The sequence below is a fragment of the Sander lucioperca genome, chromosome 24 (genome assembly GCF_008315115.2).
Source record: "Sander lucioperca isolate FBNREF2018 chromosome 24, SLUC_FBN_1.2, whole genome shotgun sequence".
Classification (NCBI taxonomy): domain Eukaryota; kingdom Metazoa; phylum Chordata; class Actinopteri; order Perciformes; family Percidae; genus Sander; species Sander lucioperca.
The window spans coordinates 8926443-8942765 of record NC_050196.1 but is presented as its reverse complement, the minus strand read 5'-3'; the positions used below and the strand labels follow the sequence as shown (position 1 = coordinate 8942765).

General features: G+C 39.4%; 1 protein-coding gene across 9 annotated transcripts in view; it reads left to right on the top strand.

Annotated features, from left to right (window-relative positions):
* The first annotated feature begins 370 nt into the window (after positions 1-370).
* The window catches only part of atp11a (ATPase phospholipid transporting 11A), a 46626-nt gene continuing 30673 nt past the window's right edge, over positions 371-16323 (top strand). For 6 of the 9 annotated variants that reach the window (XM_031291809.2, XM_031291808.2, XM_031291814.2 and 3 more), the window contains exon 1: positions 405-793. In XM_031291809.2, the coding sequence (XP_031147669.1) occupies positions 749-793 (45 nt within the window). In that variant the 5' untranslated portion in view covers positions 405-748. Of the gene's footprint in view, positions 794-16323 lie in introns of all 9 variants that reach the window. The other 3 variants (XM_031291812.2, XM_031291811.2, XM_035998413.1) reach the window with 2 other exon arrangements.

Genomic DNA, 16323 nt, shown 5'->3' with positions numbered 1-16323 from the left:
TTAGTTAGTCATGTGGTGAAAAGTCATGTGGGAAAAATGTGGATTTGTATAAGATTTTTTGGAATGATTTCAGCACCATCAGGGTGGACAGCACCACTAGGGTGTCGGGGTGTTGAAATCCGGACAGCCCCCCAACACACACACAAATCATGTACATTTTATGCACTGTCCTCTCATTGCATTTTTCTCAGTGCAATCAATTAATTTTTTTCTGAATTTTGTCTTTGGTGCACCATTACGCCCCGAGCAAACAAATCAATATTCTAATTAACTGAAACGTCCAATCAATTACACACCAAAAGCACATGAGTGCGCATGCGCTCTCCTCCAGTCAGAGCCACCACCTGGCTCCACGTGACGTAGATGAGAGAAAAGCTCCTTTGGCCGCGGCGCGAGACAAGAAGATTATTTCTACACGCGCAGAGGGGGGGGAGAGGAAGTGAACCAGTCTCATAGCAGGAGAAACCAACTTGTCTGTGCCTGTGTAAACTCTTAGAAAGACAAGACACTCCTCTTTTTACTGGTAAAGCCTGTTTCAGTCCCCCGTATTGTAGGTGAGTTCAGGTTTACAATTATTTGGAAAAGCCTTGTCGGACCAAGCCTTTTTTTGTAATTCAGGAAGAAGAGAAGGAAGTAAAAGACATGGACAAAAGAGGAGAATTAAAAAGAAGTTAGCGTCTACAGTAAAGTCACCTTTGGGAAAAACGACTCAGAAAGAAGAAGTGTCCGTAGAGGAAAGAGGAACAGGATGGGGATGGATTTCAGCACTCTTCGGACCCTCATCAGCAGATATGTAAGTTTTTACAGCGCTGAACACGTCCTCCGTGTGTACTCTCAATTACTCTCAGTTCTGCTTATCCTGGCCCCTTTTCTCTGCAAGCCAAAGCTTTTTACAATTCCCGAAGATAAACAGAAACGTGTGAGCTTTTTTTTATTGGTTTCGAATTCCGCCGAAGCTACTCATCGGGATTAAGTTTCACTCACGAAAGGGAGTAGAAGAAAGCTCATTGGCCAATATTTGGTAAACTGTCTGACATCTTCAATTATGATTTTTTTCTTTTTTTATAAGAAGTTATAGTTTTTTTTTATTTTATTTTGAAATGGATTTATTTCCACATAAAATAATGTCTGTTTGTGGTGATTTATTTTAAACTTTATATTGGATTACTTATTTTTCAGTCATTCATCTTCAATCGTAACATACACATTTATTTTATTAATACAAGTGCTATTTGGTGCAGTATTTTGGATTTGCTAAAACGTCAGATTTTTTAATGAGATTTGGCACACAGGATTTCTCAATAATTATTTGGCATCTGAACATATTAATTCAATTATTGTAGCACATCATGTTCGAACACACCCACATAGCCTACACCTTCAGTCAACAAATCAGAATCACTGGTGCTTCAATAAGTGAAAGGTGGAGTCATGTATCATCAGTTATTAAGCAGGATTCTGGAAAGTAGGCTACATACACAGTCATGACAGAACATGCTTAGAGATGCAGACAGACAGCAATTATCATTCATCTTAATGTATTGACAAGTTGTAGAAAAAAGTGCCAAAAAAAAAAATCTGTGCGCTTTTTAAGCAAAGCCCCTGGCAGCTTATTTTGCATAGTTTAACTTGTTTTGCATCAGATAACATAACTTTGATTTGCCATAAAATTGTTAAAGTCATGTGTGTGCTTTTCACTGTAATTTACTGTATTAAACTACAGTACTAATTTTCTGAGTTATGTACAAGACTACAAATGGAACCGTCATTCACATGAATTATGTAATCCAGTTGTTTTCTTCCTGCCCGTCAAATCGATGGGCAGCAGTGGAGCAGTCGGCCTATATGGCTGTGAGTTGCATTAGGCTCCACAGTAATGTGTTTGACAATAATCCAGACAGAGCAAACTCTGCTCACATGAGAGCCAGCGAGGTTTATACCCCGGTTCCCTCGGCTGAGGCTTAGACTCAGACTCAGACTCCCAACTGTTGCAAATGGCTGATTAGATACAATCCCTGCTGTGTTGAGGGTGAGATGGAGCCATGTAGTAAGAAACATGCACAAACAAGCTTGTGACTGGAAGGATGTGGGATGCTGATGAGGTCTGCTGCTGTAATTGATCTGGATAACTGGTTTAGACAAATGGGTTAAATTGATTGTACTGTCGCTGCGAAAATCCGCATGCAAAGAGACTACTGAATGCTTAAGATGAGGGTTAGGAACATTTATCTGGTTTCTAATACCCGGGGCCTTTATGAAATATCAGTCAATACTTGGAGCCAGCAGTATGATGAAGGATTCTCCCTCTGACTATGTCTGTAAATGAAGCTAATTGGAAAATCAGTCTTTATTTGAAATCCTAATATATTTGTTTCGTTATTCTCTAAAGAATCCTCATGTGAAATAAAAAAAGAGTTTGTTTCATGAGGTCAATTAAAACGGCATCATTTGCTGCTTTTTGGGCTGACAGTCATTATGCTGCCTTTGGGCATGTTGAGATTTGATTTTGATCAGTAAACAGACTAACAGATAAAACAGCTGTGATTTACATGCAGCGATAAGCAATAACTGAACCATAAACATAATAGAATCAAGCTGACTCTTTTGAAACACCTCGAGTAACTCTGTATTCAATACACACTTGTTTCTACCCGTAGCAGTAAAATAATCCGAATGGACAGTGTGTTCGAGATGCTTTAATCAGCAACTCCACTGTCCTACATATCCCAAAAATTAAGAAAACTCATCTGTTTAAAATAATTCGGAACCTCAACATATGTGCAGAAATATTAATTAAAACTAAAGCCACCTTGCAAGATACTTTATCCACTTTGAAAAAAAAATAATGCTGTACTGCAAACACAGTTTAACAGATAATATATTTTTTTATGTATTTAATCTTTGTTTAACCAGGAGTAAAGACTCATTGAGATTAAAAATCTCTTTTTATATCCGGGCATCCGAGTATCCGGGCAAAGACAGGCAGCAGCAAAAATAACACGGTTTAAGACATGAAACAAAACGTATTACAATTTAAAATAGAGACGCAAGAACAAATGACACACTTATGAGATATAAAAAAACATTCTTCAAAATGAAAAACCTCTACAGCCAGATGTGCCGGCTTCCAAGTCATTTAGAATTGTTTTAAATGCGTCCAACGAAACCAGCTCCCAAAGATTGAAGTGGTTTTGTAACTGGGTCCAAGCCAAGGGAGCAGCATACTTGAATGCTGTTTTCTCCCTTTTCAGAGCAGACAGGCACAGTTAGGGACAGTTAGAAGTAGTGCTGGGCGATGATATGGAAAAAATCAAATATCACAATATTTTTGACCAAATACTTCGATATCGATATTGCAAAGATATTGTAGGGTTGACAATTGCTGCTTTCTCAAAATATTTACACAATAAGATTTGTGATACATAATCATGAGTAATGTGGATATAATGATTAAGTGGGTAAAGGCAAATAATAGAACAGCTGGAACAGTCACTTTACTGTAATGCAGCTCGTAAAACCAGGAAAAGACAACACTTATGTCATATTACGATATTACAATATCCAAAATCTAAGATGATATCTAGACACATATCATGATATCAATATAATATTGATATATTGCCCAGCCCTAGTTAGAAGGAATAAGTCCTGGGAGTGAAGACAATAACTCATACTCACGCATATTTTATTTGTAGGATGTAGACCCGAAGTTCAGAAGGAAGTAGTCCAAGAACAGTCTCATAAATGAGACATCTACGGGTGGACATAACCATTGGCACATTCTTATTTATAAGGCTGTTCTATTACCTGGTTCTTACCTACAATACACCTTAGTGTATCACAGTCTAGAGCCTTACCTTTTTTACATGCGATATTTTATACTGTATGATTATACAGTATAAAATATCGCCTAGCAGTCAAGTCAGTTAAAAAACACGCCATCAGCGTCATCAGATTTCAATGGAAGCCATGCTAAATTCACTTAATGTAATACTCTTGTGAAAATATGGGTTAAATAAACATATTACCCTAATAAAGCTTAGCTGAGGCCATGTTGTACCACTTGGATACCAGTTGTACTCTTGCAGTTATTTGGTCTCTGCTGCCATCTCTGATGGGGTAAGAAGGCAAAGGATGTTATGTAAGCCTATAGCTATCTTTTAAAGTGTAACATGTCGAGTTGTAATCGTTGTGGCTGTCGTACCTGTCCAGGCTGAATGAGAACAAAATGTAATCACAGTGACAAGTAGGAGCACTGAGACCTAGTGTACTTGTACTGTACTCACTCACTCTGCTGGCTCACTTCCCTTCGTTTGTTCTCTTCTCTGGGTACTTTTAGGCTCTGAATTTATTGTTCTAAATTGTAGCCTCTCTGCAGTCCTCCTCAGTGCAATACTTAAGTGCTGAAATGAGTCTTGTTCTTTTCTTCAGATTTACCACATTGAAACACAAACTGGCTGTTTATAAAAAAAAAAAAAAAAAATTCATGTGTGGTTAACAAAATGTCACGTGTGTCTTTGCCTCTCATGTATTATTTCATTCGAGTCACAGCCCTAAACATACATTTTTCTGGAAAATAAATACGCAATGAGCTTTGTGAAACGGAGAAGGTAATTATACAACATTTAACGCTGTTCTGGAGACTTTTCTAACCATCAAGATGAGAAAATAATCAGTTTGCTGCTTGTTAAAAATAAGTTGTACCTGTTTTCTAAGTTGCGACTCTTGTCAGTGTAGAAGTGACTTAAAAGCAGCCGGGCAGCATTTCTCTGCTGCTGACAAATCTTGATTCCTGGACAGGAAATGCCTCTCCTCTCTCTCTGTCTGGCTTCCTGCCTTCACACAGTGGATTAAAGGGTTACTGGTGTTCACTATACCCTCACACACTTAATCCATTTTACAGCTATACTTTCAAATCCAAGCCTCTCACTTATCTCCTACTGCTTATTTTCCACCTGCTGTATTTTCATGGCACATAGGTTTTGAATACAGTAGGAAACATGTTAAGTGATCTGTGCATATAAGGCAAGCATAACTGTTTAAGTGAATAGTGGCTGTTGGTCATATTGTTGTCTCTGTAGTGTTAATGTTACTTCATGCAGGCTAGTAAGCGGGCAAGTGGAATTCATTAGTAGCCAGGTGACGCAAAGGGCAGCGGATCACATGAACTCCTCGGCTCTGTCTAGTTGTCAATAATTCATAAGCAGACTGGCAGAAAATGTGGGCTGACGTTTGTGTAGCTTGGAGTCATCGCACAGCAGGCCTGCTCAGTGTGGGCTCCAGGGGTGCTTAAGGGGGGTTGCCCCTAGCAAAATGAGGATCAGATAAATGCCATTAACATTTTAGTAATGTAAAAAATGATCCCAACTACAGACAGCACAAGTATTTAATCACAGGTTTGAATTTAATCACAAACCACAGTCAAATACAGTGTGGACTAGTCTTACAGACAGTGATGAGGAGGTAAATTAACAAAAGACGCACCGGCGAGTCCAAGCTGTTTGACAACAGTCGATATATATATACAAATTATCTCTTTACACATTGCTCTGGAACAAATTTGGGCTTCACTGTACAGAAAGCTGAGTTGACATTTTGATATGAAACACATGGGTATCTGACTATATGCAAATATCCTTAAAATGTGAATTTAAAAAGAAATGTAAAAATGTCCTTAGACCTCAGAGGGTTAAAAAGACTACATAATCACAACTTTCATGGAGTGAATTAGGGTTGAACATTGATTTCCTTAGTCAATAATTAATTGTAAGGCCTTTTTATAGTGAAATAAAAAATCCTATTTTCCTGAGGACTGGCTAAAATGAGGTCAAATACCAAAGGGTGTCCAAAGACTGCTTTTATTCTCTATTAGGACAACACAGAATAAATCAATTATGATGGACACAAAATTAAATAAAACTAATGGTAATTCTAATTGTCTATTTAAAGGACATATTCATTGTTTTTCATATTGACTTAAAGCTGTGGTAGGCAATTTATTTTTGCCATCGTTGTGCAAAAGTTCCATAATAATTCTTCAGCATATTGTATTTCAAGTGGTCTGAGAGAAACTTCTGGACTTCTGCACCTCTTCTTGGCTCTGTTTTCAGGCTTTAGAAAATCTAGCCCGTGACAGGAGACTTCAGAGAGAGAGAGCGTTCCTATTGGCTGTTCTGCACATGCATTGTCTGTGCGACAGTTACTTGAGAGGGAGAGCTGAGGGAAGAAGTCTCACTTTACTGCAAATTCTGTCTTTCTACTGCAGCTTTAAGCACAACTCAAACGGCAAACTTCAAACTTGCGTTTCTTTTAATTACAATAGTAATGATAAATGTTGATAAATACAATAGCATATGCATTGCTTGATGTGTTTGTGTGTATCACACATTTTTGAATTGGGTCCCTTTTCAGGATCCAGGAAAGGTATTCTTTTATTTTGAAGGATATCCATGTTGTTGTGAAGCTGTAGAATGGCTTTTCAAGCGTGCTCATTTGTGTGCCAACAGTGGCAGGTTTCCTCTCAGCCTCATGGTAATCAGTTAACACCTGCCCGTCCATACTGCCCACAATCCACAAAGTGCACCGGGGTTAACCCCTTTACCTGAAGGACTTACAGGCTCTCACTAAGCCACTCGGTCGTGGGATTGTTTTTGACTGGCTGCTGCTTCACTTTTCAATCACATTTAGCAGTCCCTTGTACTCTTTATGTTTTATATTTATTAGCATTTTAAAGGAGTATTATTATTTTAGTTAATCTAGTATATCAAACATTAGACATTTTCTAATTAACTGACAATATACATCCAAGTCCAGGAGTATATTTATAATGTGCATCTACAGTATAAACCCATGTAGGATGTATAGGCTCCATGCAGAGCTGAAACAATACGTTGATTACACAGTTAGTCAATTGTAAGAAAATTAATCTTAAACAATTCTGTAATAGATTAAATGATTTACGTTTTTTTCCAAGCAAAAATGCCAAACACTTGCTGGTGACAGCTTATCAAATGTTAGTATTTACTGCTTTCCTCTGTTTGAAATCATTCTAAGTTGAAAATCTTTGGGGTTTTGGGCTGTTTGTGGGACAAAAAAGTTCTGCTGAAGAGTACGGTGCTCCATTATCAGGTTGTATCAGTGTCTTTGCAGTAGCATTAACAGTGTATTATAGCCCATTGAACAAGGAGACAGATGATGGATAGCCCTGGGTTAATGGTGTATGGAGGCCTCTATCCAAAGAGAGAGACCGAGAGAGAGAGAGAGAGAGAGAGAGAGAGAGAGAGAGAGAGAGAGAGAGAGAGAGAGAGAGAGAGAGAGAGAGAGAGAGAGGTTGTTTGAACTTGGGTCATCATAATAACATTGCTCCGGGTTGCCAGTGAAAGTGCTGAGAGGGGCAGGTACACCTTAATGTTCTCCCTATCTGAGGGAATGATAGCTGGTCGGTTCGCTGCTGGAACACACCATTCCCCACGGTCCTCATGTCAGAGAGAGAGAACCCTTCCTCTTCCTAAATGCTGATGGTAAACTTTGCGGACATCAACCCCTCCCTCTCTTTCTTTCAGCCCAAATATCTCCCCCTTTTCTCCTCTCTTTGCTTTGTTTGCTTAAGACACAAGCAGGACATTATTATAGAACTACTGCATGGATTATTTGGATTATTGGTTTAGCATTCACCTCTTATTGTATGTTCACACAGGAAGTGAAGCAGACTTTTGCCTACTTGCAAGAAACTGATCGCTCTCTTCCCAGTACTCCCATTAAGATAGTAAGGTAGCTTGACGGACATTCAGTATAGCCATAATAAAGCAGTTATGAATAGCTGTTTTGGTTTTTGCCTTCCTCTGTCAATGGCATATGTTGAGACATTTTGTTTAGTTTTTTGTTTTTGGCAGCAGCTCTTCTGAGGAATTTGTGTTTTATAAACTTTTTGTTTGGGTGTCATTGGTAGGTGTTGAAAAGGAAGGCCATTTCTTTTTGAAAAATGCACCCAAGGAGAAATGTGTAGTCTTTGGAGCTGATTGGCGTTTGCTTCAGTGCATCAGGCAAACGTCTGGTTCAGGTTGAACAGTATTACCTTGAGCAAATGCCTGCATGATTTAGTTGTCGGAACCTAGAGTGAAGTTGTATCCATCTTGTGCCGTCTGCTTTGTCCTGACCTTTTGTATGTATTCACACTGCCACTGCCTTCACTTAGTTTGTGTGTGTTCATCCTGAATCTGAGTAATGAGACTGTATACCTGTAAAAGTGGGAAACACAGTGTGCTGTAACCACATCGGCTCCTGTTAATGCAGGAATTTAAGCACTACTACGGTTAGTCCTAAGGTGATGTTACACAGTGAGAAGTTCAAATATTGTTTCCCTGCTTTTTATGTATAGACTAGTCAGGATCAACGGAAGTACATTTCCAGCACACGCGCCGGATGGCCCTCACCTTCCGCTCTCTGAGTGCTGCCGTTCTCAAAATCTCTCCGCTTCGGGAAACAACTAACTTTGAGCTAGCAAGCTACACACTAAAATGGCAGGTTTTGAAGAAAATGTGGATTGTGCAATAAGACAGGCCTGCTTGGTTCTTTCGGGGAATGATTGTAAAGATTTACAAAGAATATGTTTACAGCATTTACAAAGTAGCCTACTATCTAATTGGCGGGATTGCTGTGAACAAAATACACGCAGTGATACACTGTAAGGGCAAATCGCGTTTACCATCTCACGTTTCTGTGTGAACAGTTAACTTCATTTAATATTGTATGTGGTGTTTTCTTTTGGGGAGTGCAAGTGTTCCACGAAAACAAGTTTCTTCCCAAGACTACTTGTTCAAATGCACCGTCACTGCGTCCGGAGCTTAGAGTCGCCCAAGATGAATGCGATTGGTTTAAAGAAATGTAAACAACCCACAGCGTTTTTTTCTTCTATCCTGGTATGTATCTGTGGTTTAGCCAGACCTTACTCCACAGCACTGTGGATATAGGATTGGCAATGCAGGACTATGTATAGACTTACTAAACCTATTACAGTTTCTGCTTTTCAAATGCAGGAAGGGAGTTAATTCAGTACATTTCTGTTTAACATGCCTCTTTACACTTTGAATTTGGCCATTGCTGAGGCATAATCTGCTGCCCTCTCTGTGGAGTTTTTCATAGTTACAACAATTTTGTAGTAGGACAGAATGGAAAACACAGTTTCTACTCACAGAATGGATTCATCCTTGTTTGCATGCAGCTTATCTTTGTTTTGTAAGAATAATACTGACATTTGAGTGTTTGTTTTTTTTCTCCATAAAAAAGCTGATTTATTACAGAATATGGAGCTCCTGAGTTAAAAGCTTTTCAATGGCATCCAAAGGGAGCACTTGTGAAGCCACTTTTGCAGCAAGCTGTAGTACAACATGTTATCCTCTTCCTGAAGATGTATTTGTTGCTAGGCGACAAATACAAACCAGTATTATTATTGCCTGGAAATGCAGATTATTGCATGAATTGCATGTAAATGTCAATCAGTATTAAGTTAAAACTACTGAGCACTCAAGTGATTTCCATAGATGAACAATTCTTGCACGTGAAACATCCGATTATTCTGTAACATCAGAGGCGTCGTTAGGCTGGGCGTCCCTGACTACAGCCCTGAATGTTTTATGAATAGCTTGAATAGCTCCCGGATTTCTCTCTCTCTCTCTCTCTCTCTCTCTCTCTCTCTCTCTCTCTCTCTCTCTCTCTCTCTCTCTCTCCCGAGGCGAATAGAACAGGCAGCTACATGCGGGGTCTGACCATCATGCCGTATTTGATGCTATCGCCTAGTAACCACTCTAAGTGAGGAAAGCTGTGAAAGGTGTATTTTCCAGAGGAATCACAGCCAAATCAGTCTAATACATTGATGCCATCAACACAAAGTTTAGGAGTGCAATACTAATGATTGAAGTTCCTGAGCCGTGACGTTTCCAGTCTATGGTTCAGACTCAAACACACAGAGTTCCGAAACAGACCTGTACGTCGCTAGTGTCCACTCTCACTGTAAAAATAGAGATGAGCAGCGCGCCTTCCGTGGTCTGTGCAGCTTTAGGTTTATAATTGACGCGCTCTGCTGTGGTCATGCTGCAGCAGATGTGTCGCGTTTGTGATCTGTGTATTTCTGCCGTGGTTTCCAACGTTCTCTCATTCAGAGTCTCAAATGGGGCTCTGTGTCTGTCAGAAGGTCTGAGATCTACCATGTCAGCAGAGCAATCACGTAGGCTAATGCACAGCAGACTATGGTGCAGGCAGATTATTTCCTGAAATAAAGTGACTTTATTCTTGTAATAGCCTATTATAACTTTATTTTTCTCAAAATATTACAACTCCTCCAAATCTCAGAACACAGATTGGATGAGTTATATTTTGAATGTACACATAGTTTTGAACATGAGCAGAAATCCAGAAGTCCAGGGATTAATTAATTCATTAAAATGAATGAATGTATCACTGAGGTGAATAATTGTCATATGCACATTTAAGGAGGTTACTTCCCCAACAAAAGAGGAGGGAAGAGTAAATGATGCCTAGGTTACATGTGTGCTGACTCAGATATAATTCGAAAAGTTGATCTACAGGAGAATAAATAGTTGAAAGCAATACAGAATGCCTGAGAGCCTTACTGCAATAAATTCCATTATGTTTTAATATTTGGATTGTAATCTATTTTTCCCTTTTACATAAAGATATTTCCAGCATAAATTGATTTAGAAAAGGTAGAAATTGGTGCATAAAAATTCACCAGAATGCAGGAAGTGAAGTGTTTAATGCTCAAAATGTTCGGGGGGAGGACCCACAGACCCCACATCATTAGTCACCACACAAATCTGGAAACAAAACCTTGACCTTTGGGTTGCCAGGCCAGTTATGATCATGCCAAATGTTGGTGCCATCTAACTAACATCTACAAACTGGGCAGCTAAAATGAACATTCACTGGTTTTTAACAAGCTAGGCAAGCCAAACGCCGTTTTGCATTGCATTCAGTTTATTTTAATGGGTCCGGGCTAAGCCCCGAACCTCCTCAAGTCCTAGAAACGCACCCCTGTGTAACATTATCAACGTACTTTAGCAGGGACCATGAAGTAGATGACTGTAATCCTCTCTAACACACTGTCAGGCTGTCAGAGTAGAGCAACACCATGTGATATAATACTGAGATTACACATCACTGCACTTGGAAATGTCTCTGATAGAATTGAGATGGCATGTTGTCACATTAGAGCCAAAATGGGCTTTATACAGTAGATGTATTAATTTTTTGGTTTCCACAGGACTAGATGATGACAAGACTACACTTATTCAATTTGGACTTCAATCTGGAAGTTTGGGTCAAAACATTGTCATTATTCTAAGTATACATAATGGACATGAGAATAGAAGCTCCCCTGTATTAAGCAGTAGGGTCATGTTTGATGTCATGAATTTGGTGGCAGAAACACAGTTAAAGATGCAGCACAGGACTACTATACACAGACTAGAAGAAGCATAACACAAGAGAACATTATAAATAATGGAGCTGTGGTCGCATAAGTATATTTCTCTGAGTGCAGCATTACACAGGGGGAACCCAATGGCGATACAAAATCCTTTAAATGTGCTTTGTGTAGCATTTTAACATTAATAAATAATCACCACATTAATATTTGAGCTTAATTGCTGTAAACAAAAGAGGCCACCACTAAATGTACCTGGTTGCCACCAGGTTAGATTAGGCACTAAATCTGCAGGATTGATTGATTTAAAGCACATAAGGTAGATGCAAATGGCACAACCTCAGGAAGGAACTGATGTTTTTTTTCTCCATCAGAAACAAAACTAAAGCTTTCTGAAATTTGGGCAATGGATATGAATGCACATTATGCTTACTTTTAAATTAGGATCACCATTAGCATGGGTGTTGCAGTAGTGCAGTAGAGTAAATGCTGCACTCACACACAACATGTTGACTTCTGCCAATATATTGCTTTCGGTTTTCTATATATTTAAATATGAAGAACTTTTGTTGCTGTAAAGTAGATTTACTGTAAAGTTGTTAGTGGTCTTAAAGATTCACCTAAAGTAAATACAAGTCAACTCCAGCAGGATCTTATTAATAGTTGAAGCTAGCACTGGTGGAAGGAGTGGACTAGATGCAGGGCTCAGTGGGCTGACTGGCTTTCCTTCAGGACAGCTGTAAAGTGTAAGGATCTTACAAAATCTCATGACTTCTAGGAATCCATTTCCACCATGGTGCTTGGCCCTAATCAGGTGACTGGTCTCATGAGGGCCACATGATGCCATTTGGTTCCCCTCACCCCTCTTGATTTTTACCCTCCCACTGAGATGTGATAATCACACTTTTTGCCAAGCAGTTTTCAGGAATGGAGGAATGAAGAAAAAATAGTCAACAATTGTTTTTTGTTGCAGTCTGTGTGTCCCTCTTATTGACCATAAAAAATATCAACAGCTCTTAATCTCCCTGAGAGTAGTAGACTGTGACAGATGTCAGTCAGAGTCAGAAGAAAAGGAGGAGGAGTAGGGACAGTGAGACAAAAAGAATCAACGGATGGTGGATGGGAGATAAAATCTAAAGAGAGTTCAGTGACGATTCAGACAGTGAGAAAAAAGTCAGTGGTAGAAGTGAGCGCAGAGGGCGTTAGTTCATCTCATGGTTGTCAAGGAGATAATGAAGAACAAACTGACGATATAGTAAGTGTGTGTGTGTGTGTGTGTGTGTGTGTGTGTGTGTGTGTGTGTGTGTGTGTGTGTGTGTGTGTGTGTGAGAGACACGGAAGGGCAGCGAGATTCATGGGGACATGAGACAATGAAACACCATGAACAGAACAGGGAGCAGTGAAGCTCAACTAAACAGAGAAAAAAAAACTTGAACTAGCCTCAACCATTAGTGGTGCACTGTGTTGTCTTGTTTACTGCTTTGCAATGTAACGATCCCTTCCCTCAAAATGTCACTGAACCAACATTATGTACTGAGTACAGGACAGTAGAAATGTAAGCAGGGCACAGAATGTGGAAGGAAGATGGTAAAAAAAAAAGTAAGAGCAGGAACGTATTCATTCGGAATAACGAATCATGAAATGTGGAAGCTGTAGTCAAGCTCAAAATGAATATGTCCACCATAAGATGTACTGCAGGTGTTGTTGTTTCATGAATAGTATAAAGTGCCCACTAGTTTGTGCTTTTGAAATGCATTAGTTTGTTTTGGTCTTCAGGAGGAAAGAAGAGTAACATTAGCTGAAACAAACATCCCTTTTGTTGTCTCGTGGACATCATTTACATTTACTGACTACACATTTACTGAAACACTAATATTTGAGCAGAAGAATTTCAAAATTGATTCAAACTGAGTGAAAACAAAGAGAGGGGGTCCCCAGAGAGAGACTTATGTTAGGATTTGACAGATTTAGAGTCCCTGGAGACCCACCAGGAGGACGGGCCAGCTACAGAACAAGTCAGTTCAACTGGCAAACAGAAAAAAGGAGTAGAGATGGAGACAGAGAAGGATCAAACAGACAGATGGATAATCAGGCAGCACAAACAGTGTAATGAACACCATTAAGCAGCAGTGTCCCTACAGGACAAACATTAGGGAAGACCCAGAAGTGCTCCCATAAACGAGAAGGAGAGAGACGGAGAGAATGATAAGTTGGAAAAAAAACACATTGGAAGAAGATTAAAAGCATTTTGGTACTTTTCTCTGAGCTCCTGGGAGACAAGTAGACAGCATTGCTTTACAGCAGGAAGTAAGAGCACTAACAGAGTGAGGTAAAGCACATGTACACTAGACCAGCAGCTAATGGGACTGTCACCCTAAGGAAAATGTCTGAACAGAACAGACTCGCATAATGAAACTCCACAAGAATGCAGGTTGTTAACAATAATATAAATACATGCACAGTTTCTACCAGAGATGCTTTGTCGGTGGATGAGTCAAGGCAGATATCTGTAAAAACTAAAATTTTAAATATGAAAGAAAAATCTGTTTTGTACTATATAGCCTACATGTTTACTGAGTGCAGAGGCTTTACGAACACCACATGTTACTGTAACACAACGTGTGCTGCTGGCAAAGTGTTGTAAGAAAAAATATTCTCTGTCTTGACGTAGCCGCCACAGTTGAAGGAATGAGAAGATTGATACTACTCGTCCATTAAAGCTTAATGGAGATGCGGGAAGAGGCTGTTGTCACTGTGAGGTTGCTGGGCAACCAGAGGAGACTCCAGGAAGTTACTGCTCCTGGCCAAGAAATAGTCTGGCACATAACCCATTGTAAAACCACCAATACAATTTTTTGGTCTTTGTTTTTTTGAACTTATTAAACAATATAACATGTTATGAGCTTTAGAGGTGCTGAACTTTCCCCCTGCTTCCAGTTTTTGTGCTAAGCTAAGCTAATGGTCCCCTGGCTGTAACTTCATATTTAATGGACAAGCATGAACCAACTAAGTCTTGGCAAGAAAGAGAACTAGCATCTTCTCAAAGTTCCAAAGCACTAGTTTTCAGTTAATTGATGCTTTTTTATCCTCTGCCATAACTGGAAAAAAGTTATTGTCCAGACCATATCCTTCACCAAAACGACCATATTTTGCTGTATCCACTAAATATTTGATATCTCTAGACTCTTCAACATACTTAATGTAAAACTTCTAGACGCCTGCAAAAGTGAGTGTTGTAACTCGCTCATAAAAGCTCACAGCCTTTCAAAGGCAGAGTTATTTAAAGCGAGCCAAGTGTCCACAGATCAATGCAGGCACTTAGTGTGACCTAGGTACTCATACAAACACAGACATGTTTAACTGAAGAATTTGCTGAGAGAAGTAGAACAGTCACTTTGTTACACATGCATTTACACCCAATTTACTTCACCATTTACTAATTATTTTTTCACTTGAATTGGTTGGATTCAGTGTGTGTCTCTATGACCATCTACTTGATGTGCTGTTTATTTTCATTAGGACCTCAAGGACACTATGTGCTATGTGTGTTGGTTTAATTCGTTTTTAATGCTGACTGGGAAGATAAAGAAAGAGGCTGAGTCACACTGGTCAGGTTTTCCATGTGATGTTTGCAAGTCGAGGTGCTTTCGTTGTCACCTGAATCATTGGCATTTTGTTATCTACGAACTGCTGAATAAGTACTGAAAGCTTCCAAGTTGATACTTTTAACTGTTGAGCATTCATCACATTTATTCTTATGTGACCTGAATGCAGCATTAGGTCAAGTCATGGGGGATCTTGTGATCATCAGCAGCACTCCCTTCCAGTCTCTCCCTCTCACATACATGCAGTAGCAGACACATTGAAGCAAATATGACCAGTGTGTAAGTTTATTCCCTTGACATCCAAAGAATGACTGCTTATCCACAGTAAAGTCATAACAATGGTCTTCTATCCAGCTCTGAGGACAATGCACAATGGTTGGCCTATGAGCCGGTCTGCGTCTATCCTGCAATATCCTGCATCTACTTCATTGAGTGCAATCACTGCCTAAAGCCGCTTACAATAAGCAATGTCATTAGAGTAGCTTTCAGGGGAGAGGTGTATTAATGCTGCTACAGAGGTTCTCCAACTCTGAGGCAAAAAAAATACCTTTGAAAAACATTTTGGGTAATTTGGGCCGTTAATGTGGTCAAAGTTTAAGAGCTTTCTAGAGCTAGAAGTCATGCGTGCAGTGTGGTAATGCAGGCACATTATCCCAGTTCCCTACTGGGATCTGCTCTGTGAAAACCAGGCTAATTAATTTCTCTGTATAGCTGACAAAAGGTTGGAAGGTTCTCTCCTCCTCTCCTCTCCTCTCCTCTCCTCTCCTCTCCTCTCCTCTCCTCTCCTCTCCTCTTTCAGTTTCAATAGTTTATCACAAAGGGGAGCAGTGATTCAGCAGGAAGGGTCGGTCTTGTGGGAGTGGTGTGTGTTGTTGTATTGAGATACAAAATCACCTCTGGGAAACGGCGTGATGATGTTTTCGTGTTTCCATACAATGCATTTATTAGGGCTAGGATGATTCTTTTGTCTTGATTTGATTCTTTCACGATCCATGGGGGCCTATTCGATTTGTATCGCGATTTTCATTTATTTTTCACAGTATTGAGTATTGCGATTTTCTTTTCCTTCTTCAACAAAAACAAAAGTTGAATAATAAACTTGTAGAGGCAATATATCATGAGACATTTCTAAAAACTAGTTGTGTCAGTCAGTCAGTACATAACATGTATTTTCTGTTTTCGCCTTGTTTTGCTGGATATGAGGAAATAAAAAATATTGATTCTAGGGAAAAGAATCAATAACGATAAGTATAAAAAAATTATACTCCCACCCCTAGT